The sequence below is a fragment of the Rhinatrema bivittatum genome, chromosome 6 (genome assembly GCF_901001135.1).
Source record: "Rhinatrema bivittatum chromosome 6, aRhiBiv1.1, whole genome shotgun sequence".
Classification (NCBI taxonomy): Eukaryota; Metazoa; Chordata; class Amphibia; order Gymnophiona; family Rhinatrematidae; genus Rhinatrema; species Rhinatrema bivittatum.
In genome coordinates, this window is record NC_042620.1 from 130,554,782 (window position 1) to 130,578,408 (window position 23,627).

Below are 23,627 nucleotides of genomic sequence, written 5' to 3' on the forward strand. Positions count from 1 at the left end.
CGCATCAGCTATCTCAGCCTACAAAGACTCTTGATAATTACAAGACAAACAAAACTATTTCTACTTAATACTATATTTGACAGGTAGCATCTCTCTCAAATAGAAATACCGTAGCCTCCCACCAACATCAGATGAAACTACTGGCATCATAAATAGTTCATTATCTGTTTGCCAAGGGTCAGAAATTGGGAATTCCATTTTAATCGTGTTCTGGAGAAAGGAAAGACTGAGTGTTTTCAAATGGCTGGCACTGGCATTAAAAAAGTTTAACTATTAGAAGAGGAAAACAGAGATGTCTTAAGTTTTCTGGCACACACTGTACAGTAAGTACATCACAGATTCTAAAAAAAATCTGCATTTGGTGCAAGAGTCAGGATAACATTCCTGTCAACAACTATAACTCTTTTATTAGACATCGTTTACCGAGCACTAAACATTGTTATCTCTGGCGACACAGCAAAACCACCGCCGAATCCAGCTGATAAAGTGCAGATCTTGCCTGATGAACAGATCTGGTAACGGCGTCCATTCCACAGCTCAGCAAAACTAGAACATTCCATGATCCGAAAGCAAACAGATCGTAAATTACGTGCGAGTTACCACAGTTGGACAAGGTTTTGTAGGATAGATAAAACATGTCACTGAAATAATATACACGTTTATACACTGGTTATGCTGCAGAAGGGAAGTTGGACATATACTTACAAAGAAAGAAGATTTAGACAAGTGGTTTATTAAAAGGAAACAAATTAAAGAAAAGGGTATTGCTGAACAGCTGGCATCAGAAAAGAATGTATTTCTCTATTAATGAGAAAGTTATACCTCTAAAACCCTCCCTCTGGAACATCAAGCAGCTAGGAGTTCTAAACTATGCCTGCAATCAGTCACACTTTCTGTTTAAAGGAGTTTCTTACACTATTTAAGCTAATCCTCAATGTCTCCTCAGAAGGCTCAAGTCAAGTTTTACTTGTTTTCATATGGTCAATTTATTTTTGAGACTCTGTTACACTGCAGAACCTCTCTCTGCACCCCCCTCCCCCCCAATAATTAATAGGTCCAATCACAGCTGGTGGAGGAGAACGAAATGTTCGGTGGAGTCAGGCTATAATTTTGATTTTAGATTCTCTGTTTCATGCCAGACCCCATTCCTATATGTGAGCCTTAAAACAACTTATTCTGTATGCATCTGTCTGTGTTCTCCTTAACCCAAGCGAGAACCATAAATCTGCCAGTTCCTACATGTGAGTCCTGCAGTTTCATTCCCGAGAGACCAGTTTTTTTGACAATAAAATACAGCATCAGATATCTTTAAAATCACGTGCAAAAAAAATGAGCAATAAAAACATAAAAGCAAGGAGGCTTAAACTTTGCTGCAACACGATTTTGTAGTAAACAATAGAATATATCGTGCAATAGTGCAATTTCTTCTTTGATGCTCCAACAATGCAAGTCTTAATATAAAGTCCATCGTGTATTATATACATCCTTTCCTGTTTAATTGCGTGTTTGTCTCGGGTTCTTGCTTCTGCTCAGCTTTTGAGCAGGATCACTTTGTCCATTCTCTTTTTTGCCCTTTGCAGGATGGCGAAGCTTTAGATTCCAACGCTAAAAAGAATTTGAATCCAAAATTGAAGTGAGGTTTCAAAGGCACAGTACAAAGAACAAATTAAAACATATCCTTACTACCATCAGTATTAGTTCATAAGATGTGCCATGCTGGGTCAGACCAAAGGGTCATCAAGCCCAGCATCCTGTCTCTGACAGTGGCCAGTCTAGGTCACATTGATGTACCCCGCAGATCCTAATAGGAAAATCCATTCCAAGTTTCTCATTTCCAAATGTAAACTCTACAGTATTGTGGGAAATACTTTCATTCATTTATTCTTTAAATTCAGTTGGAGATCTCAGTTATTTTTATTTTTATTTATTTATTTAAAAACTTTTCTATACCGTCGCTAAGTTATATACCATCGCAACGGTTTACAAATAGGCACATAGACTAAGGTAAGTAAATGTAGGATATCTTACATTCTAACAGGTGCCAATAAAGTTCAGTTACAATTTCATAAATAAAATCATTATTTGAGTAATGTTGGTCAAGTCCAGGTATATTATTGAGTTACTATCTCTTTGAGATATTACTTCTTAAATGTAGGATTGAGTAAATTCATTCTCATCTGCATTACTCTGTACTTTCAATCTCTCTCTACCCCCCACACTCTTTAGTGAAGGCTTTTTTAAAGAGCCATGTTTTTAAATTTTTCTGAAAAGTTTTGAGATTATTCTGTAATCTGAGTTCAGGGGGCATCGTGTTCCATAGTATGGGCCCAGCCAATGATAAAGTTAATTAGAGACTATTAGGGGCTGTGGAATACCTTGGGTCTCAATGTAAAGAATTATCTTCTTCTGATTTATCCTTCTTTAAGGATAATACTCAAATGCATGATTAGTTGGAGACGTTGGAAAATTATTCTAGGAGATTAAATTAGCATTTTCTGATTTTTCCAAATTCTCCCTTGACTGTACCTTTAGATATGTTAAAAAAAAAAAATTGTGAAATTTTGAATGTTCCACTAGAATGCATTCCCTCAATAGTAAAGACATTTTACCTTCCTTATAAACTACAGGTACTAAAACAGTTAAGACCTCTTCTACACTTCCACGACTACCGTTCGGTCCTTCAAGCCATACTATTCTCAAAGATTGACTATTGTAATGCTTTGTTGCTAGGTCTCCCGGCCTCTTCTACCAAACCTCTTCAAATGCTGCAAAACGCTGCAGCCAGGATCCTCACAAACTCTCGCCGCATGGACCACATCACCCCGATTCTAAAAATACTCCACTGGCTACCCATTCGCCACAGAATTCTCTTCAAGACACTTACTATTATCCACAAAACCTTATTTCAGGAATCCTCGCTCCAGCTTACCATACCCCTCAAACCACACGCCTCTGCAAGACCCACCAGATCTGCATACAGAGATTCCCTCCAGGTTCCCCCAAAAAAGTCCATTCTCCACAACACCATTGAAAAACATGCTCTATCAACTGCCGGTCCGCATCACTGGAACTCTCTTCCGCCAGATCTCCGCCAGGAACATTGCCATATCACTTTCAGAAAAAAATTAAAAACTTGGCTGTTCGCCCAAGCATACCCCTGAAGAAACCGCAGGATCACCCCCACAGTTACATACCCCGCGGTTGCGTCCTCCTTCAGCAACTCAAAAAAGGAACTATTTCTCGGCTAACTGCACTTTAATATAACTTGCCTTATATTACACATCACGTAATTTTGTATATAATGCTTACCATGTAAACACTCACGTTTCTGCTTATTTGCTTTGTTCTCCAGTTAGAAATTGTTTAACCTATCCTTTTCTCTAACAACCAAGTTCCACATTCCCTGTTATAATGTAATTTCTTGCTTCCATTGTTAACTGGTTTTTCCCCCTAGTTCATTGTAAACCGGTACGATAAGACCTGGTCTTGAGCATCGGTATATTAAAAGAATTTAAATAAATAAATAAATAAATAAATAAAGCTGGATCTGCATTAAGCACTCCTTTGGGGTCTGAACTACCTTTGAATAGTTTGGATCTTGGTGTCTTCTTGCAGGACTCACAAGTAGAGATAACTATTAGGGGCTGTTTTTGTCTTAGAACCAGATAAAGACTGGACCATTAAAATGTTTTTTTAGGTCATAATATTGCCATATTTTCTGATTTTTCTAGGTCTACACAGCAGAGACATAAATTATTTTTGGATAAGAAGCAAAATGTTGCCACTATCAGAGCAATCTTCACTTTGAGATTTTCTTGTAAATGTATAATTAAGCTAGGGAATTCTAAGTATGATTTTTATGATCTTAGCCATCTTGAAGAATTTTTACAAAATAGGGGCCAACCCAATAGTAGCTGTACCCAGATTAACATCTGATCAGTGTGAATTTGATAGATATTGCATTGGAATGCTTGGTCAATTTTCTTTGTTTCCCTTTTCCTTTATTGATCCCCCATTATGAGAGCTATTTCCTTTTATAAATATTTTTTTTTCTATATTTCTGCATTTTTTCTTTATATCCATACTATTTCCTTATACAAGGATTCTCTTGTTGTATTATGTTAAAATTAAATAAATAATAATAAATCCAGCTGAGGTCTATAAATCTAAGGGCATTCATTATGCAATAAAATCATTTCTGTTTCACCTGCATGTTCTAACCCATAAACCTAACGAAGGCTGCCGACCATGGTTCCCATTCGTCAGAGGCTTCCCCATCAGCTATTGTGAATTACCATCTCTGATAGCTGTCTTACAGGTAAATTTTAAAAGCCTTAGGCATGCCAAAGCCGGGAGATATCCGAGAATCTGGGGCCAGCGCACGCTGCGCAGATTTTAAGAAGCACCCAAGTAAGTGCACAAATAGAAAAGGCAAAAAAGGAGCAGGGCAGGGCGTGGGCAGGGCTTGAGTGGGACATGAGTAGTCTGGGTCTGTAATATGAAATGTGCACCTAAGTATTTCTGTGCCCATGCGTGCACCGGGGTCCCCTAGCATGTAACTTTACTTCTGCTATGGATGGCGTGTATGTAATGAAACAAAAAAAAAATGAGGCTAGTCAGCGGGGTTTTAAGGGTTGGGGGTAAAAGGGAGGCAGATTATCTAGGGGGGTTAGAAAGGCCTTTCCTTTACCTGGGCAAACTGGTAATTGCGTATCTAATAAAATCCCCCCCACCCACCCACTTACAAGGTAGAGCTGGCATTTGCGCATGTCCATATAAAATTGCATGCACATGTAAACACGTATGTTATAAAATGACCGCGTCCATTGGTGTGAGCTGGCATTCACAAGCATATGTATGCCCGCGCGGCTAAAAGTTACCATCCCCTGTTCTGAGAGCGAAGTCGACCGACTTCAGTGAAGGCTGGAAATGAGAAACAAACCAACATGTTTTGTTATTCTAAAACCTAGAAAATCTCCGAGAAGCAGAAGGGCAAGAGTACAGAAAGTACTCATGAGTTCAGCTGTTTGCTGAGCTTGCATTAGCAGACCCAATAGCAGGGTGATAATATTGACATGTATGTCTTTGAACACTGGATCCCAAGGTTTGATTAATTTAGATCATGTGTGTGCATTTTTAAGAGCTACAATTTTAAAAACTTAGGAGTAGGTTTTTAAAGAAGCTTGTGTGCGTCCATGTGTTCGTGCTACCCGGCGCACGCACATGGACACACCGAGGGCTGGATTTTAAAAAGGTTACGGTAACCAGTCCTGCGCGCGCTGGGCCTATTTTAAAAAGGCCCGGCGATGCGAGTAAAGCCCCGGGACGTGTGTAAGTCCTGGGGCTTTACAAAAGGGGCGGTCCGGGGCAGGGAGGGGCCAGAGTCCTCCAACATAGCGGCCATTGCCGCTCTGTCGGAGGATTGTGTGTTGGCAGGCTGCCGGCAGGCGCAAAAGATAAGACAAGAGTCGGGGGGGATTTAGAGTAGGGCTAGGGAAAGAGGTGGGAAGGTTAGGTTAGGGGGGAGGGAATAGAGGAAGGCAGCGCGGCTCGGCACGCGCAAGGTGCACAATTGTGCGCCCCTTGCATGCGCAGACCCTGGATTTTATAACATGTGCGCATCTGCACGCCCATGTTATAAAATCAGGCGTACATGTGCGCGCGCCGGGCAGCACACACATGTAGGCCATGCACGCTTCTTTTAAAATCTACCCCCGATTTTCTAACATGCATGCGCCAGCACGCGCATGTTATAAAATCGGCAGGCCACGCACATATGCATGCCAGATTTTGTAATCCACGTGCGTATGTGCAAGTGGCGTGCACAAGAGGAGGTAGACTTTAATACATGTGGCGACGAGAACGGGCTCTCCCAGTTCCCTTCCAGTCTGCTCTCCCTGTCCATCTCCCTCCCTCTTCCCCTGTCCTTCCCACCCCCTAAACCCTTTAACCTACCTTTTTTTTTTTTTTTTTTTTTGCTTACTGCTCCATTGCACAAGATCAGCATAGAGGAAGTGCTAGCCTCACGTGATTTGATTAGTGTAGGGGTTGGTACACAAAGAGGAGCAGGAGAATGGCTCCTGATGTGTGTGAGTGAATGAATGAGAGCCTTACTGAGGTGTGAGGGTGTAGTGTGTGTAAATGAGTGTGTGAATAGGAGCCTGACTGGAGGTGGGGGGGGGGGGGGGGGGATGTTAAAAGAAAATTGGTTCTTACCTGCTAATTTTCGTTCCTGTAGTACCAAGGATCAGTCCAGACCGCTGGGTTGTGTCTCCCTTCCAGCAGATGGAGTCAGAGAAAAAACTGAAAAGGCACCCCTCTTAACATGGTGTGCCACCTGCAATCCCTCAGTATTTTCTCTGACTCTCAGCAGAGGAGTTAGACAGAACCTGCGGTCCTGATCCTTCAAATTTCTTTAAATTTCTATAAATTTATTTACATTCTCTCCAGAGTTTTTAGGCTCTGGTTGCCTTTGCTAACACTTCTGGCTACAGCAAGTTTATTGAAAAAAAAAAAAAAGATCAATACTGGAAGGGAGACACAACCCAGCGGTCTGGACTGATCCTGGTACGTACAGGGAATGGGATGTTACCAGCCTGACTGGATGGTAGTATATGAATGGGAGCCTGACTGGGGAGTTGTGTATATGTGACTGAGAGCCTGACTCTGTGTGTGTGTGAGTGTGTATGTGTTTTTGTATGTGTATGGGAACCTGACTGGGGGGGGTGTATGTGTATGGGAACTGACTGGGGTATGTGTGTTTGTGTGTAGGAACCTTCTGGGGTATGTGTGTGTAAATGGGAACCTGACTGGGAACCTGTCTGGGTGTGTGTGTGAATGGGAACCTGCCTGAGTGTGTGTGTGTGTGTGTGAAGAAAATTTGTGATGCCCCACTAATCCACGCCTGGAAATGAAAGGTTTTCAGGTATGGAGAGCATTGAATTTTCCATCCTTATTAATTGTAATTATTGGTTGTCTGTGTCTGCCACTTTGAAAAAATTTGTTTGGGAAACTTTTTTAATTTTGTATCTGCTTTTAATTATTGGATGCTATTGTATTCCTTAGATCATTGGAAATATTCTTTTTACAAGAGTGGTTTTACTAAAATGATTTTATTTATTTTATTTATTTAACATTTCTTTTATACCGATATCCGTTCGCACATCGCATCGGTTCACAATAAACAAAAACTTTTGGGCGGGGCCCTTACATGTAACAGATAACTTAGTGAACTAGGAAAAATACAATTAACTTTTGGGAGGAGCCCTTACATATAACAAACATCAATGGGTAGATGCAATGCAATAGAACTGTAACTATAACTATATACATGAGAGTGATTGATGTATTTTCCTTGATTTTATTGTTTGATGAATGATTTATGAGAACTGATGATGTTTCTGTTTCTCCATTGCTGCACTGCATACAGAGTCTGGCTTATTCCAGTTTCCAGTTCAGTTTCTGTTTATAGTTTATAGCCTCTATATTCTGTATTTGGTGAGAGTGAGTCTGGGTTCTGCATGTTTAACTGAGGTGGGGTATTCTGTGTTTAAAATAAAACAAAAAATGAGGCGGGGGCAGCACAGTAATGATTTGCACGGGGCAGCAAAAATGCTAGCACCAGCTCTGCCCACTACTGAACCAGGGGCCCAGGACATTAAACCTTCCCCGCAGCGGATAAACTCCGGCATGTCCAACAGCTGCTGTGAGACATGTCTGAGCGAAAAAGAGATCCAGGAAAGTAACGGACAACCCTGGGAACTGCACACCACATGTATAACAATCTAATTTTCAAATGCAATGTATGTAGGTACCTTGTGTTTAAAAATCTCCTTGTTTTATGCAAGCTTACCAGTACACTCATAACTTTGCAGGTAGGCACTTTATTACCCATAAATGTTTCACTGATTTATTATGATCAATTGACTCTATACTGAAAATATGGCAAGTTCATGCATTATGTAAAGAGCAATATTAAGAACATAAGAAAATGCCATACTGGGTCCATCAAGCCCAGCATCCTGTTTCCAACAGTGGCCAATCCAGGCCAAAAGAACCTGGCAAGTACCCAAAAACTAAGTCTATTCCATGTTACCATTACTAATGGCAGTGGCTATTCTCTAAGTGAACTTAATAGCAGGTACTGGACTTCTCCTCCAAGAACTCATCCAATCCCTTTTTAAACACAGCTACACTAACTGCACTAACCACATCCTCTGGCAACAAATTCCAGAGTTTAATTGTGCGTTGAGTAAAAAAGAACTTTCTCCGATTAGTTTTAAATGTGCCCCATGCTAACTTCATGGAGTGCCCCCTAGTCTTTCTACTATCCGAAAGAGTAAATAACCGATTCACATCTACCCGTTCTAGACCTGTCATGATCTTAAAGACCTCTATCATATTCCCCCTCAGCCGTCTCTTCTCCAAGCTGAACAGCCCTAATCTCTTCAGCCTTTCCTCATAGGGGAGCTGTTCCATCCCCTTTATCATTTTGGTTGCCCTTCTCTGTACGTTCTCCATCGCAATTATATCTTTTTTGAGATGTGGTGACCAGAATTGTACACGAAGATACCTCTAAGTACAGAGATCAGAAACTCCAAGTACAGCAAACTGTGGCAGAAACCTCCAGTTCTCTAACCTAAGCACCTAAACCACCTGACTACCCTTCTTGAAGGCCATAAGTTACCCACCATTGAATGTTTACTGCTATGCCAACCATAGATTTGATACTAACTATATAATAAATCAAATGGTGGGCATCTTAAAGCAATTTAACACACTAAAAATGTTATTACCCTATTCACAGAGGGCTTCATTCGCCCCTGGTGTTTGGACCTCCATTTGGCAAATAAGAGCTTTTTTCCCAAATATCTATTGTCATGAAAGGGGAATTTCAGCCGCTAAAGTGGTTGTTTTCAAACTTTCAAAAAGATATTCTGAAGGACCTGAAAAAAGACCTTTGCAGCGAGCAAGCAGCAGAGCCCATCTATTCTTGCCAATATTGGGCTTCGCTCCTCTTCCTTCTTGCCAACACCTAGCAATCTGCCCCCCCCCCCCCTTCCCGATACTTGAGTTACATTTGACTCCATTGAGACTTCGACCCCATGAAAGGGCATCTCCACTTTCTTTGAGTAGCGCTCATTCTATACTATGAGAAGAAAAATACATTTTTTGTTTTCTTGTCCTTTCTTGGAAAAGCATAGGAGCCAGCCCCTAAAACATATTTTTTTTAAACTCTATCTCAGTCCATTGGAATGAAAGCCATTGAGTCCCTCATCAAATGCATCTGACCTCACGGCCTTAGTCTATACTTTGATCACTTTGAGGTCAATATTAAGCAGCATTTAGCTGGATAACTCACCAGTTATTTGGTTAAATACCGACTTTTAAATATTTCCCCCACTTGTCTGGATAGATTATAGCTAATTCATTATCCATCTAAAATTTAGCCAGGTAATGTAGGGGCCTTCCAGGGTGGCGTTCAGATGTCATCCAGCTAACTCCAATCTTCTGAGTTAGCCAGTGTGGTTAACTCTAGTTGTGCAAAGGAGCAGTCTCAAGTTAGCTGGATAAAGGCAGTGGGCTATATTCAGTAGTGCAGCTGCATCATTGAATATTTCTCCAAAAGTTAGCCGGATACATTTATCTGGCTAACTTTGTAATATGGTCAGTGACTGAATTTTACTCCCTTTGAGGTGAATTTTAAAATCCTGGTGCACGCCAAAAATCGGGAGATATGCGCATAAGTCAGGCTCATGCGTGTCCACTGAACTTTAGAAGCTGCCCAGATGCCATGTGTATTTCCCGCTGCGCACACATCTCAAACGTTTTCAAGAAGGGGTGGGGCGTTCCAGGACAGGGCCAAGAGATGTGCGCATAAATACTCGCCCAGGTCCACTGCTGCATACGTTTACTTCTGCTATGGAGGAGGTGGAACTTAAAAAAAACCCCAGCCATTTCTGACAGGTTTAAAGGTTCTGGGGTAACTGGGGGAAGTGCAGGCTATTAAAGCAGGGGGATTTGGAGAATCTAGCTCTTGGCTGTGCAAACTGGTGGACGAACTGGTGAAACTGGTAATTGCATGGACACGCACCCCTTTTAAAATTCTCTGACTTACATGTAGAAGCGGGATTTAGGTGCAGAGGCGAGCAGAGATACGTTGCAATTTTATATCATGTGTGCAAGTACGCACGTATCATTTAAAATACCCCTCGCGTGCATTTGTGTGCACAAAGTCTTAAGAGGTGGCTTCTGTAAATGTCCCACGTGTATTTCCGCTAGGGCTTTAGCAGCTTTCACGCGCAAATGTAGGCGGATTCTAAAACATGCTCTCGTGATGGAAAAGCCAGTTTTTCCAACTAGTCCACCAGTTTGTCCAGTTGATATTGAAGTCCCCTCTGGTTTTTCATCTTGCAAGCCCTCCACTTGACCCCGAACCCTCATACTGGGTTGAAAGCCCTAAAACTCGAGATCTCCAGATTTGCCTCTCATCAAGACCAGCAGTAAAGTTACGCGCATAATACACCAATGTGCGCCATGGTCAGCTTTTTTAATATTCAGACTTATCTACATTAGTCTTGGCACCACCCAGGAATGCCCATGCCCCACCCCTTTTCCACTCCCTTATTCTTAATGTGCAAATCTTGCGGCTTCTTCAACATCGCATTGCTTGCATGTGGCTCGCATATGTGGCTGTTTTTGCATAAGCAACGCTTTTAAAATCTACTTCTTTGGGAGCAAGTTTGTATCTTTGACTTTCTTAACCAACCACCTAAGAAAGTGACCCATATCTATCCTTTTTATACCTTCTCCTACAACAATTTTATTTTTCTTCTGGACTGAACACTAAAATTGCCTTCTTTCTTGTACACATCAATGTTCTATGCTCTGCTCGTTGGTCACAGATGGCTGCGACCATGCTTAATTACATCCTGCACCGTTCTCCAGCCCTCCCCGGGTCTGCTCGCGGCACAGGCCAGTCTCCACCGCCACGTTCCCCATGGCTCCTCGTGGCGGCTGAGATGCTGCCACCACCCAGGTCGTCTCTGGGGCTTCCTAGGCGCATGCGCGTGCCACCGGGCCCTCCTTTGAAGCCTCTTCGGCGGGAACCTCAGGGGCATCTCTGTTCGATGATGTCTTCGGATCAAGGTACTTAAGCTCCATCTTCGCCCTCAGCTAGCCTTCTTAGTAACAAGTTCCGTACATCTCTACGAGCTCCTGCTCTGCGTTCCTTTGGCTACGCTATTGGACTCCGTTGGTCTCTGTCTGGTACCCACTCCTCGGGGGCCAGTGGGTGCTCTCTTTGTGAACCTTGCCTCCTGGCCTCCCCTGCTCCTCGGGCTGGCCCTGCGCTTCCTGAAGTCCTACTCTGCAAGGCTCACCGCTCCTCGGGGCTGCCCCCTGGAGCACCTTACCACTCAGGAGTTTACTCTAGTGCTTTCCTGGCTCCTCGGGGTTGTGCCTACGTGAAGTGTTGGACTGTCAGCGCTTCCCCGCTTCTCAGGGCTATACTCTCGTACTATACAAGAGACTCTCAGCACCATCCCGCTTCTCAGGGCAGTGCTCTCGTGCTACACTACGACTGTTCGTGCCTCCCCGCTCCTCGGGGTCGTACTTACGTGCTACTAAGACTGCCAGCACTTCCCCACTCCTCGGGGTTGTGCTTCTCTATCATACTGAGACTGTCTATGCTCCCCGCTCCTCGGGTTTCACATACGTCATCATCGGAGACCTGACTCTGGCTTCCCTGCTCTGCAGGTTGGCCTACGTCACTACAGCTGCACCTCCCTCGCTCCAAGGCTCCGCCCCTCCTCCTGCAGGCCAGTCTCACGCTCTCACGCTCTGCGGCCTGCCTGGCGCCTTCCCCCTCGGGGAGTCTCAGTCCAGGTATTTTCTTCAGCCAGCTTGCTTACTGGGGTATTCCTCCGGGCTCCTCGGGACCTCTCCACAGCCTCACCCAGAGCTCCCTGCCGTGCCTGACCTCGCCTCCCAATGGTGTGAGCCTGTGGGGCTCCTCCCCACAGGTGGTAACAACTCACACCTTGGGCCAAGGGTCCACATATCCAAAACCATAACATTCTACTATTAGAAAGTGAGGATTCCTCCTTGTTACTCAACTTTTTTAACTAGCTGTAGCTTTTAACTTCATTTATTACCAACTCTCTTAATACTGTGCTAGTGTCTGGATTTATTCTATATTGATTTAACTCCTATTTTTTCAGTAGTTCTTTCTTCCTCTTTGGAGGTTGGGTCTACAATACATCAATCTCATTTCTCTGAAGTATCGTCTATGGTTCCATATTTTTTGTGTTTGCATCTGCTTCAACAATTTTTGCCTCCACTTTAAACTTCCAGTCCCTCGATGTTTACATTGCCTTCTGGATATGCATTTCCTCTGTAGCTTGCCTTGCTGAAAAACACATCCGATTTTTGATTATTTCTGTTCTATTGTTTAATCTTTTAAGTTTCTTTCTGTATTTTTACTTGTATGCCTTACCTTGCTGTTTTAAAGCATTTTGGATATATTTGCCAGACAGATGTTATTCAAGTTTCTACTGGGTTATGTGAAGAAACTTTTTACCTTTACTTTTTTGCCTAGGCGATCCTTCCACTTTTCAGCTATGGATCCTTCCACCAAAAGTAACCTACACATTCCATATAAAAGAAATGTCATGTTATCAAAATGTATACACTTTTAGAGCAAAACACAAAATTGTAGTTTTTGTTTTCTTTTCAGGGAGCAGCAGTTTCCTCCTGCTGCTTTGCATTTACTGCTCAGTTGGAATCAGGGCTGGGATTCAGGGCCCAGGAGCACTTATTTGCAATGACCTGGGGATTTCCCCCCTGTTTTATACACCTTCCCAGCTCACCTAGCTAAGGCTTCGCAGCGAGTGTCCTTGGCTGGAGGCCAGGCACCTGGACCCTTTCTAACTTTGCAATCACAGGCTTTAAATCTGGCCACCGGGTGTCACTGTTGTACAGTGACTGGGACTCCCTCCTCTATGGGCAGCCCCATCCCTAGCTAACCTGTAGAACGAAAACCAGATTGAGATCTGAACCCAGGTCCTCCACATGGCAGTTGTACAGCACTGCCACTGAACCTCCGGCCCGGCTCCAAATTGTATTATCTGATCAACAAAGCATGGCAGGACTGTACACAATATACAATGCTGTATAACCAGAAACAGAAGGTTAAGTGTGCATCAGCTGAGAATAGTAATACTTATTGTACAGTGGCAACCCAGCTTTTATTACACCTGAATTACCTATTAGAAAGTAGGCTCACACAGAAAGTAGTTACCTGGAGCGTTCTTCATCTTCATAGCCCATTATGATGTATTCTTCATTGGCACTGAGAGGGGGGCACAAACAGCCAGAGTTTGTATACAGAGAAACTGTGTCCCTAGGAATGTTCACCAGGGAAGATTTTAGAATCTCCTTCACTTCTACTATGGCAGTGACATCATGACATTTATTCTTTACCTCTTTCACTTTAGCTCGAATAACTGGGGAGAAAAATAATCAAAAGAGTACTCAGCAAAGAGAAATCACCCAGGCAACCTTCAACTGGCATATCAATCTGATTTTTAAAAGACCTCCCCCTTCCCGTGCGTTTTTAAATTTCTTGACCGGGGAAAATCAGCTTAAGACAAACATCTTGTTTTCAATTGGAGCCTGGGGCCACAGGAAGATGAAAAGAGCTGCCTAAGGTTACACAGAAAGTATTCTGAATTCATGATGCAGGATTTAATACAGTGTTCTGCAACCCTGAATCACTCCTATTTTCTAGGGCAAAAGTTGGGTAGAAATATTTCCCTTACAGTTTTCACCAGTGTGAAATCAGGCGATATATTCTGTATGATAAAGTACTAAAAGTGCCTGGCATTGCTCAGCTAGTCTGGTCAGTAACAGCCTGTGTGTGTGTGTGTGTGTGTGTGTGTGTGTGTGCCTGTGCAGGAATGTTTGCTTGCGTGCCTCTGCCTGCGTGTGGATATGGATGCTTGTGTGTGTCTGCCTGACAGGGTTTTGCAAACAAAGCCTATTGTCTTTGCACAGTGAACCTTACACTGTTCAGGGCACCACTGGTTGCCACAGACAGACATGACAATGTGACCAGCTCCACAAGCCTTTCTATATATATATTTTTTTCTCTTGTGGATTGATATGAATATTAGATATAAAAAGTCTACTATTTCTTTTTAATGATTTCAGAAACTGTTATTGAGGAAGCAAATAATTACCTAAAATGAATATTACTGCAAGTACAGAGGCTGCATTCAAAGGATATCCAACTATCCTCTGCAAATACAGAGGATATTCAAAGAAAAGCTGAGCTCCTAAATTTAGGCTCCTAATTTTGGCTGAAAATAGGTGCCAAACTTAGAAGCCCAAGTTTCAGCTGAATACTCACAAATTTAGGGGAATAAAATTGAAGATCTAAATATTGGCCTGTTATTCATTTGCCAGGATTTAGGGTCCTAAATTAGGTGCCTAGTTTTCTGAAAAACAATGCTAAGCTCCTAACTTTGTCACCCTGCCATAGCTCCATTCATGTAGCCACCCACTTTGTAGGAGCCTAAATTTAGGAGCCTTTTGAAAGTAACATCCTAAATGTATTTATTTATTTATAATCTGCTTTTCAGTACTTCAAAGCAGATTACATTAAGGTATTGTAGGTATTTTCCAGTCCCCAGATTTATCAAGGTTTTTCTCCCATTTTGTGTCTCTGGGGAAAATGCTTAGTAAATGAGGTCCTAAGTACCTGATGTATGTTACGATTCCTGCCCACGGAGTTTCCCCCGCGAGCAGGCCTTTCACCTCCGTTCTGTGCTGCCTTCTCATGTGCGGCTGTGGCCTCCGACTTCCGCAGCATGGAGCCGCCCTGGGAGGCCTTGCCTGCGTGGCCCGAAGCGCTGCTGTTTCCCTTCTTGAGTGGCCTGGAGGCCGCCTCTGCCGCCGCGCTCTCGTGGCCCAGACCGCCATACCTGGGGCCTTCACCCGTGGCAGGGAGCCGCGAGTCAGCTGTATCTTCAGCGGCATGGAGCCGCCCCGGATCCTTTTCATGCGGCAGGGAAGCCGCTTCCTCCAGTCGGGGCCTGCTCCTTGTTTCCTTCCTTCACTACATTTAAAGGGCCCGCGGCCGGATATGCCCCGGGCCCCATCTGATGACGTCTTCCTAGATGTCCTCCTGTTAGCCCTATAAAAGGGCTTCTCCAGCACTCTTGCTTTGCCTTGCATCTGAGTTCTTCACTCCTAGTAGTCTCATCTTCCAGCGCTCCGTCAGGTCTTCATTCCTTGTTCTTCGTTGAAGCTTCATGTCCTGAGTCTTTGTTGCTTCCTGTGGCTTCCTGATGTTCCATGTCTTCATGTTCTGAGATTCCTAGTTCAGGCTTCCTGATATTCCAGACTTCCTGATGTTCCGAGGTTCCGTTCCTCCTTCATTTGTTCCGAACCCTCTTGACCTTCCAGCTCCAGATGACAACTTGTTGGGGTTGGGGTAAATCCGATTCGTCGGTTCCTGTTCTTGTCATTGGAGTTTTGTCTTGGCTGGATTCCCTTCCTGCCTTGTTCCGCTCTCCGCGTGGTCCGTGAATAACCTCTCCAGGTTGTGTAGGGCACGCAGTGGGAGAGGGTGGAACGTGTCCAGCCCACTGGGTCCGCCCGTTTCGGTGGGCTGTGTAGGGCACCCTGAGAGACAGTGTTGCAACCGTCCCTTCCCGATGGCTTCTCTCCTCCTATCTCTATCCTTTTGCTCCTCCTCTTGCTGTTAATGGTTGTCTGTCTGCCGTCCTCTCCGGCATCCCCAGACCGGCTTGGGCACTGCCTCCCGCCATGCTCCATCTGTACCTTAGGGTGCGCGCGCTGCGCGGCACTCGCTTTTATTTCCTACTTGACGTGAACCTCAGGGGTGTCCCCCTGTGATGATGTCATGCTGCCCGGATATTTAAGCCTACACTCTTTGCTAGCCTTTGAGTTAGCAAGGGGAATTCTACGGATGGGATTCGCTTTCCGTACCCAGCTACTCTGCCTCCAATCTTCATTGGACTCTTAATGCTAACGGGGTACCCTCTCCTCGGGGGCCTCACTTGCTTTTCAGGTCACTATCAGGAAACCGGTACTCGCTCCTCGAGGGCCTGCCTCCGTTACAGCCTTGGTGCCATCTGCTACGTGGAACCACTGTGTGAGTACATCTCCTACTAGCCTCTCAGCTCTCAGGGATCAGGTACTCGCTCCTCGAGGACCTGCTTGTCCTATCCTGGGGTTCTCCATACTGGGGCTTGTTCATATTCCACTGTACTCATTATTCTCAGTTCTTTCCACTACAGCACTGCTACCGGAGGAGTCGCTGTTCCAGCGCCTGAGGGATACCAGCCCAGCCGGGTTACTTCAACTACTCATCACTGCCACCTCTGGTGGCTACACAACATTGTTTAAATAAAGATCAAAATCTCTGTGTGTGTCCTCAGCTGAGCCTGACCTGTAGCCCCTCACGGGACTGCCCCCCGTGGGCGTGGTCAGCTGCCACAGTGTCCAAGGGTCCACCCAAACCTCACTAATTATGACAGTGCCAATATCTGAACCTTCCAAGCTCCTCGTCTCGTCCGGAGTCTTCCAAGCTCCTCGTCTCGTCCGGAGTCTTCTATGTCACAAGGCCTCCGTCTGCCCTCATCCTCAGTCCGGCCTGCTGCTTCTTGCCGATACCTAGCAGCAGGTCCGAAAGGGCTGGGAACAGTGAGGACTGTTCAATATCCAACACTGCATTGCTGGCCTTCCAGAAGCATGCAGGTCCGGCAGAGGGTCAGACTTTGTCTTCACCCATGCTTGAACACGCCTCACCTACCTTGGTGCTGCCCTGGAGTATTCTGGGATCGTGCCGAGGCCCAAGGGCACACAATCCCCTCAAGATGGGACCGCTCTCCTAGCGTTCCTAGAACAGAATGCAAGGCCTCTTATGGCCTAACAGAACAGAATGCAAGGCCTCTTATGGCCTAACAGAACAGAATGCAAGGCCTCCCTAACAGAACAATGTAATGGAGTGAAGTGACTTGCCCAAGTTCATAAGGAGTAGCAGTGGGATTTGAATCCTGGCTTCCCTGGTTTGCAGCCTAGTACTATGACCACTAGGCTACTCCTCCACTCCACTCTCAAAATTTAAGTACCAAGCCCTTGTAAATTTTCAAAGGGCCAATTTAGGAACCTAACTCCAAGCAAGGAACCTAAACCCTTTTTACAATTGACCCCACATAGTTTAAAGTACAATTTCATGATAACCAACCATACTGTTTTCCTTTGCGGAGGGTGTGTACTTTACCGTCTCAAAGGCGCCAAATAACTATTTTCTAAAATGTTTATTATTATAACTTTTGGGTTAGGTGTACCAGAAAACTTCTTTACTGGCCAAAGGCGATTGTACTCTCTGCTGGGCCGATGAAGAGCTTCCCGACGATCCTACCTGGGAACTTTTGATTTCCAGTCACCCTCAGATTGTCACGGAGAAGCGAGGTGAGGGAGGATAGGCACACAAACTTTGTCTTACACATACAAACTCTAATTTACTCACTTGTTCACTCATACCTTCTTTCACACACATATATGCTCATTCTCTCTCCCACACACATACAAAACACATGGTCACACAAATTCACTTCTCTCCTTTTCACAGCCTGATACACTCTCATTCATGCCTACCCCTGCTCTAGTCCTAGGCAAAGCCTCTATCATGAGAATACCCCAGACTATCGTGGGGACAAAGAAAAAGGGAGATCCTGTGGTTGGAAGTGAGAATAGTTGTTTAAAAAAAAGTAAATAACAACAAAAATACATTTTAATGGCTGGAAACTGGTGCTGGCTCCTGAGTGGCATGGCCCTGTTTGGGAGCTGGTGAAAGGCACATGCGGGGGGGGGGAGACATGGCAGTCCAAAAAAGAAAGAAGAGGGCAGACCCTGGATCCCATCCCACTGGTGGCAAAGACAAGAAGAGGCCCGTGCATGATCTGACTAGAAGCAGAAGGGAGCCCGCTCAGCTGCTGCTCCTTCTCCTGTGCCAGACCCACGGTATTCAAAATTCACCGAGTAAGCATTTACTTCATGTTGATCTCGTGCATCGCGAGAAGGAGAGCAGCTGAACAGGCTCCCTCCTGCTCCCGGTCGGATCATGCATAAGCCTCTTCTTGCTTTCGCCACCAGTGCTATGGGGTCCACTGCCGGCGCTCGAGGCCAACTTTCTTCCTCCGCACCCGGACTTTTTGGATGTTGACCCAGAGAACCAACAATTTGTTCAGAATTCCGGAGTCTCCGGGCCAAATTCGGAGCGTTCCCAGGTATGCCAATGATAGGATAGTACCAGCAGCCAGGCGTATAGAGGAGCTAGGAATACTCACCTAGAGCTGTTCTAAAAATGAGAATGCAACATTTTAGCACTATAGACTTATGTGGGAGTATTTCTGCCTACCCAGCTCTTAGCTAACTTGAAAATGTTCAGTCTTCTGGGTAATTTTTCACAAAGTTTCCAGTTCTATCTCAAGATAACCTTTTCAGCATCCATGGCTCCTGTAGGATTTTATCTTATCATTCACTATTTTGGATACGATCTACTTTGAGACCCTTATAGTCCTTAATATCAACCACTGAAAATATGTAAAAGCATTAGCGGAGCCTGTAGAAATTTAGACAAACTCTGAGAATGAATTTGAACTGGCTGATGATGTCCCTTCATGTCATATTACTCTTTTGTTCGCAGTATTTTACATCAGTCTAACATCTACAAATCACAGCAGCACAAAGGATTTCAACAGATGGTGACCGGGCTCCTTCAGATATATCCAAAACGACACAGTTTTAACTTTTCAAGCAGTGAGGACAAAAGTTCTGAACTGACAAACATAGCTAAAAACCCTTTTTTTTTTTTTTTACTAACCTTGGTAATATTCAAATCCAGAAATGTTTAACCTTTTAAAAACAGTGCTCTATTCAAGAAAATTCTTTAGAGAATGAAAAACTAAAAAGTATACTGGAGCTTATCAAATGACAATTTTTTTATTCATCTAGCATGCTGCCATTAATCCATGTAGGGGGAAGGCTTAAATGTTAGCAAATCTGGCAATACAGGAGCTGTCTCATGGAAATCAACTGCTTACATGACTCAAAATGTTTGGAAGCTCAGAAGTCTACATGCTTATAGCGTTACTGACTCACCACTAGAACGAGACATTAAAGTTTAAAAGAAGTTAATATGGTGTGTTTCATTTCTTAGAATGATGACATGTGAGCCATAGATTTGGTAGACAGAAAGTATAATAAAAAGAAAGGAAGTGGTGACTGGAAGGCTCCCTAAAGAAAAATAAACTGGCCCATCACTGCCAGGAAAGTGAATCCAGTGAGTTCATGAACATGAATTTCTTCCTTCATCTAGTTCCTTTTCCTAGGCTTGCCTCCATCTTTCATCCCTAGATCATAGTATTAGTAAAAATAATAAAAGAGTGATACTAATTTTCTGCTGCCCACCTAGGGGCCGATACAATATTAAATGCGGAAAGCGGGTGCTGATTTTCAGCACCTGCTTTCTTAACGCGTGCATGGTGCCCGCAAGGGGGGCGTCATGCAATAAACAAATTAGGGTTACCGGCGGGCTGCAGCTGGACAGTTATGAAAACAGAGCCGAGCATATCAGCGTCGGTCTTTAAAGCAGCCAGCAGAGGTTTTTTTTTTCTTTTTTTCTTTTAAAAAAGTACAGAAAAGCAGTTTTTTCTGCTTTTCTGTACTTTTTTCAATGTGCTCCAGGCAGGCATTAATAGCTGAGCAAGAAATGTGCCTTTGAAATGCACACTTATTTTTTTGCATTTGGTGTGAATGAGTAATAGCCTCATTCACATGCATTTGCATGTGATGAGCGCTATCTCATTCACTCCGCGTCAGACGCACGTTAAATAGGCGGTAATCCCCTTAATGTGTTCTGAATACACTGTACTTTTATATTATCTTGCTGTTCTGCATACACAGTACTTTTGTGTTGTGTGCCACCTGATGGTTGTAAAGAAAAACTGCATTAGCATTTGCTGTATATTTGAAAATATGAAATGTATAACCTTTGCTCTGATTGGATAAGTATAGGCCATGAAGTAGTACATTCTGGGAGATTTGGGTCACTATGTGAGAACCCTCTATTTTCTGTCAGCAGCTACTGCTACCTGTTCCAGAACCCACGGAAAGCATTCTTTTTTCATACTTGTTCAGAATTTCACACCATAGTCTGTACTGCTCTCTTGGGTTTTTTGCAGCTCAAATGCATGATTCTGCATTTTTTTTTAGCATTAAATCTCAAATGCAAGACTCTGGATCATTCTTCAAGCTTTCTAGATCCTTCGACGTGTTTTCCATACCTTCCTGTGTTGTGCTTGGAGGTGGACCCTTGTCCTGGAACAGTGTAGAATGGCTCCCTGGTAGGGACCAGGAAGCACCTGCCCCCAGGGGGAGGAGCACAGAAGGAGACAGAGGCTAGGATGAGCTTTATCACTGGAAGCCCGCGGTCCCCCCAGGTGGAGCCCATAGGGACCAGGGCCACTTGGACTTAGGTGGGCCTCGCAGGGTCTCCTGGAGAGGTAGTAGTGAGGCGTGCCCATGAGCAGCCAGAGAGCGTGGTCGGTCACTAGGCTGTAGGCCTGAAGAATCAGGGAAGGCCAGTACAGCGTAGGTGATGACAAGGCAAGGGTCAAAGCCAGAATCAAGAGACATGGTCAATGGCAACCGGGGTTACGTTCTGAGGATCAGTCCAAAGAGCCAAAGCAGGGGTCAGATACCAGGGATCAGTCCGAGAGTAGTCAACGAAGCAGGGGTCAGGTTCCAGAGGTCAAGATCCAGGCAGCGAGCAGAATGGTCATTGGAGCAGGCAGAGGTCAGTACCAGAGAGTCAGTCCGAAGGTACTACCTGGGGAAACAGGACAGACAGACGGTGGAACAGAAGGACGCTGGAATACGAGGACGCTGGACAAGGCTGGAACAGTAGGACGCTGAAACAAGATTGTGAACACGGAGGCAAACTAGTGCACATACAGTGCCGACCTGATTGCCAAGGTAAGGAAGTGCAGGCAGGAACTTCCTTATGTAGTATGTTCAATCAGAATGCGCCGCGGAGCATGGACCTGCCCCTGGCCCTACAAGAGGCCGGGCGTCCACACGCATGCACAGGGGCGTGGCCAACACCACTGAGGACGCCAAACTCCAACGTGAGGCCTGGTGCCCAGTGGAAGGCCAGTCGACCAGCACAGCGGGATGCCGAGGCCTGGAGGAGCTTGCGGCTGCCGCTGGGGAGACCGACTTGTGACCTGCAGAGGAGCTAGCGAGGTGAGCAAGCCCGTGCGCGGGCAGAGCATGGACGGGGAGTGCAACATCCTGTCTACCCTGTTGCTGATTTTGGCATCATCTGCAAACAAACCTTTCCTAATAGTCTTTCTGCAAAATCACTTATGAAAATGTTGAAAACAACCATCCAAGGACCGATCCCTGCAGCACACCACTAGAAATGCTCCTCTCCACAGAGTGAATGCCATTTGGCGCACCTTCTGTTGGCTTCCACTCAACCAGTTTCAAACTCAGTCAGTCACTTTGGGGTCCATATCAAGAGTGCTCAGTTTATTTATAAATCTCCTATGTAGAACACTGACAAAGGCCTTATTGACATCAAAGTATCTGGTGCTCTCCCCAATCCAGTTCTCTAGTTACCCAATTAAAGAAATTGATTAAATATTTCTGACATGACCTACCTCTGGTAAATAACCATATATTGAAGTAATAATAGTGCTAAAGAGTTTACGGATTCTTGTGGTAAATTAATCAAGGAAAATGAAACCTTGGATCATGCATTTTCGGAAAAACTGCTGCCAGAGATGAAAAAGGGGATGCCTTGCGGAGGGTTGTCCAAAGGGTGGAAACTTTCAGATGCTGCAAAATGGTACGTGCACAAGTTCCCAAACAGTTTCTAAATTTAAACGGCTTAATGACCAGAGATTTTTTATATAGAGGGGAACTCCAAAATATGAAGTTAACTAAAACAGTAAACAGTTGGCGTCTCCGCACAGCAGCAGTTTTTCCGAGTCTCTGTCCCGCCTGACGCAGCCCATGTGGCGAAACACGGTTCTTGTCGGGGGACCCAAACCTTTGCTTAAGAATTTATGAATAAAAGGTGAAAACACTGTTGCAGTTTTGACGTAGTGGTGGACCCTTGGTCGCTACAAGAGATGGCTCCTCCCACGGGGCGGAGCCCTGTGGGGACTTGTAGCGATAGGCTGACTCCAGTAGTAATGGACACTGAGAAATAGGGCCTTTATTATACAGAAATGTTGGTGGTAATGTTCCGTCTGAAGGCTGTTGAGAAAAGAATGCAGTACACAATCTCACCAGGTCCCAAGAGGGAGATGGGTCCGGTAGTGATCCGCGAGGCAGGGTAGGCCGGGAACCCAGGTCTGGATAGATAGACTAGTGAGAGTAGATCCAGTAGCAGTCAGCGGTGCAGGGTAGGCCAAGGATCTATGTTGAGAGAAATGAGACTGTGCTGAGACAGAACTGGAGTGGTGGTACTCACTCTGATATTGACAGTTGAAGTAGGAGAGAAAACCCCCGAGGATAGATAGGAGTAAGGCAAGGCCTCCTAGGAGCGGGTACCTAAGTCGTCTAGGAGCAAGAATAAACAAGCGGAAGGCATCTGGGTCACAAGTTTCATCGACAGGAAAGGTTCCTGGGGACTAGGAATTAGGAAGGAGAGTCCTTGCTAACTCAATTAGCAGGACAAGCAAGAGGGTTTAAATACCCTGCTCTGATGATGTCACCGAGGAGGCTGGGCCCGGGTTTCCCTCCCTGGGTCCTTTAAGGCAGAGGGTTCTGTCGGCGTGCTCGTCCCTGCGACATCAGGGGGCGGGGATTAGGCAGCAGCGGCGTTCCTGCCACGGAAGAAGGCCTTTCACCCACGGAGCAGGCCGTGCGGCGTGCCGTAGTGCTGCTGGGATCGGAGTTGGGCGGCCCAGGGCAGCGAGTCAGCGGCAGGGAGAGATGAGCATGGTCGACCACGAGGACCATGGTCGACCGGCTTAACAAACGCTTGACCCAAGGCTTCATTTTCCTTGATTAATTCATCACAAGGACCCGTGAACTCTTTAGAGCTATACTACCTCCATAGATGGTTACTCACCACTAGTGTGTACTGCTCATTGTCTCCATTTCCTATTGGCTGTTGCTACCTCTGATAAAGCCATGCTGCTTTGGATCTTGTAATCCATTGAATTCCAAAAATTTTGCTATCCTCGGTTTTAGCAGCAATTTCATTAATTTATTCACCACAGAGGTCAAACTAACCAGACTGTAGTTTCCAGCCTCCTCCTCCTTTCTTGCACTTTTGTGAAGAGTAACCATATCCACCTGTCTCCAGTCCTCCTGAACTACTCCCAACTTTAAAGAAGCACTGAAAAGGTCAACCAGTGGGGCTGCCAGAATGTCCCTAAATTCTTTTAATAACTTTTGATATATCCCATCTGGCCCTATAGTTTTACCCACTTTTAGTTTAGCTAGCTTTTCATGAACACAGTCTTCTCAAAATCGTTTGAGGTTTTCATCACTTCCAGTCTTATTTGTGTCCATTT

The 23,627-nt window shown here is 44.8% G+C and overlaps 1 protein-coding gene across 2 annotated transcripts in view; it reads right to left on the minus strand.

Annotated features, from left to right (window-relative positions):
* Positions 1-387: 387 nt before the first annotated feature.
* The window catches only part of FRZB (frizzled related protein), a 53,142-nt gene continuing 29,902 nt past the window's right edge, over positions 388-23,627 (minus strand). For both annotated transcript variants that reach the window (XM_029605938.1, XM_029605937.1), the window contains 3 exons: positions 13,301-13,505; positions 12,581-12,644; positions 388-1,605 (listed from right to left, as the gene is read on the minus strand). In XM_029605938.1, coding sequence (XP_029461798.1) covers positions 1,495-1,605; positions 12,581-12,644; positions 13,301-13,505 — 380 coding nt within the window. In that variant the 3' untranslated portion in view covers positions 388-1,494. The remainder of the gene's footprint in view (positions 1,606-12,580; positions 12,645-13,300; positions 13,506-23,627) is intronic.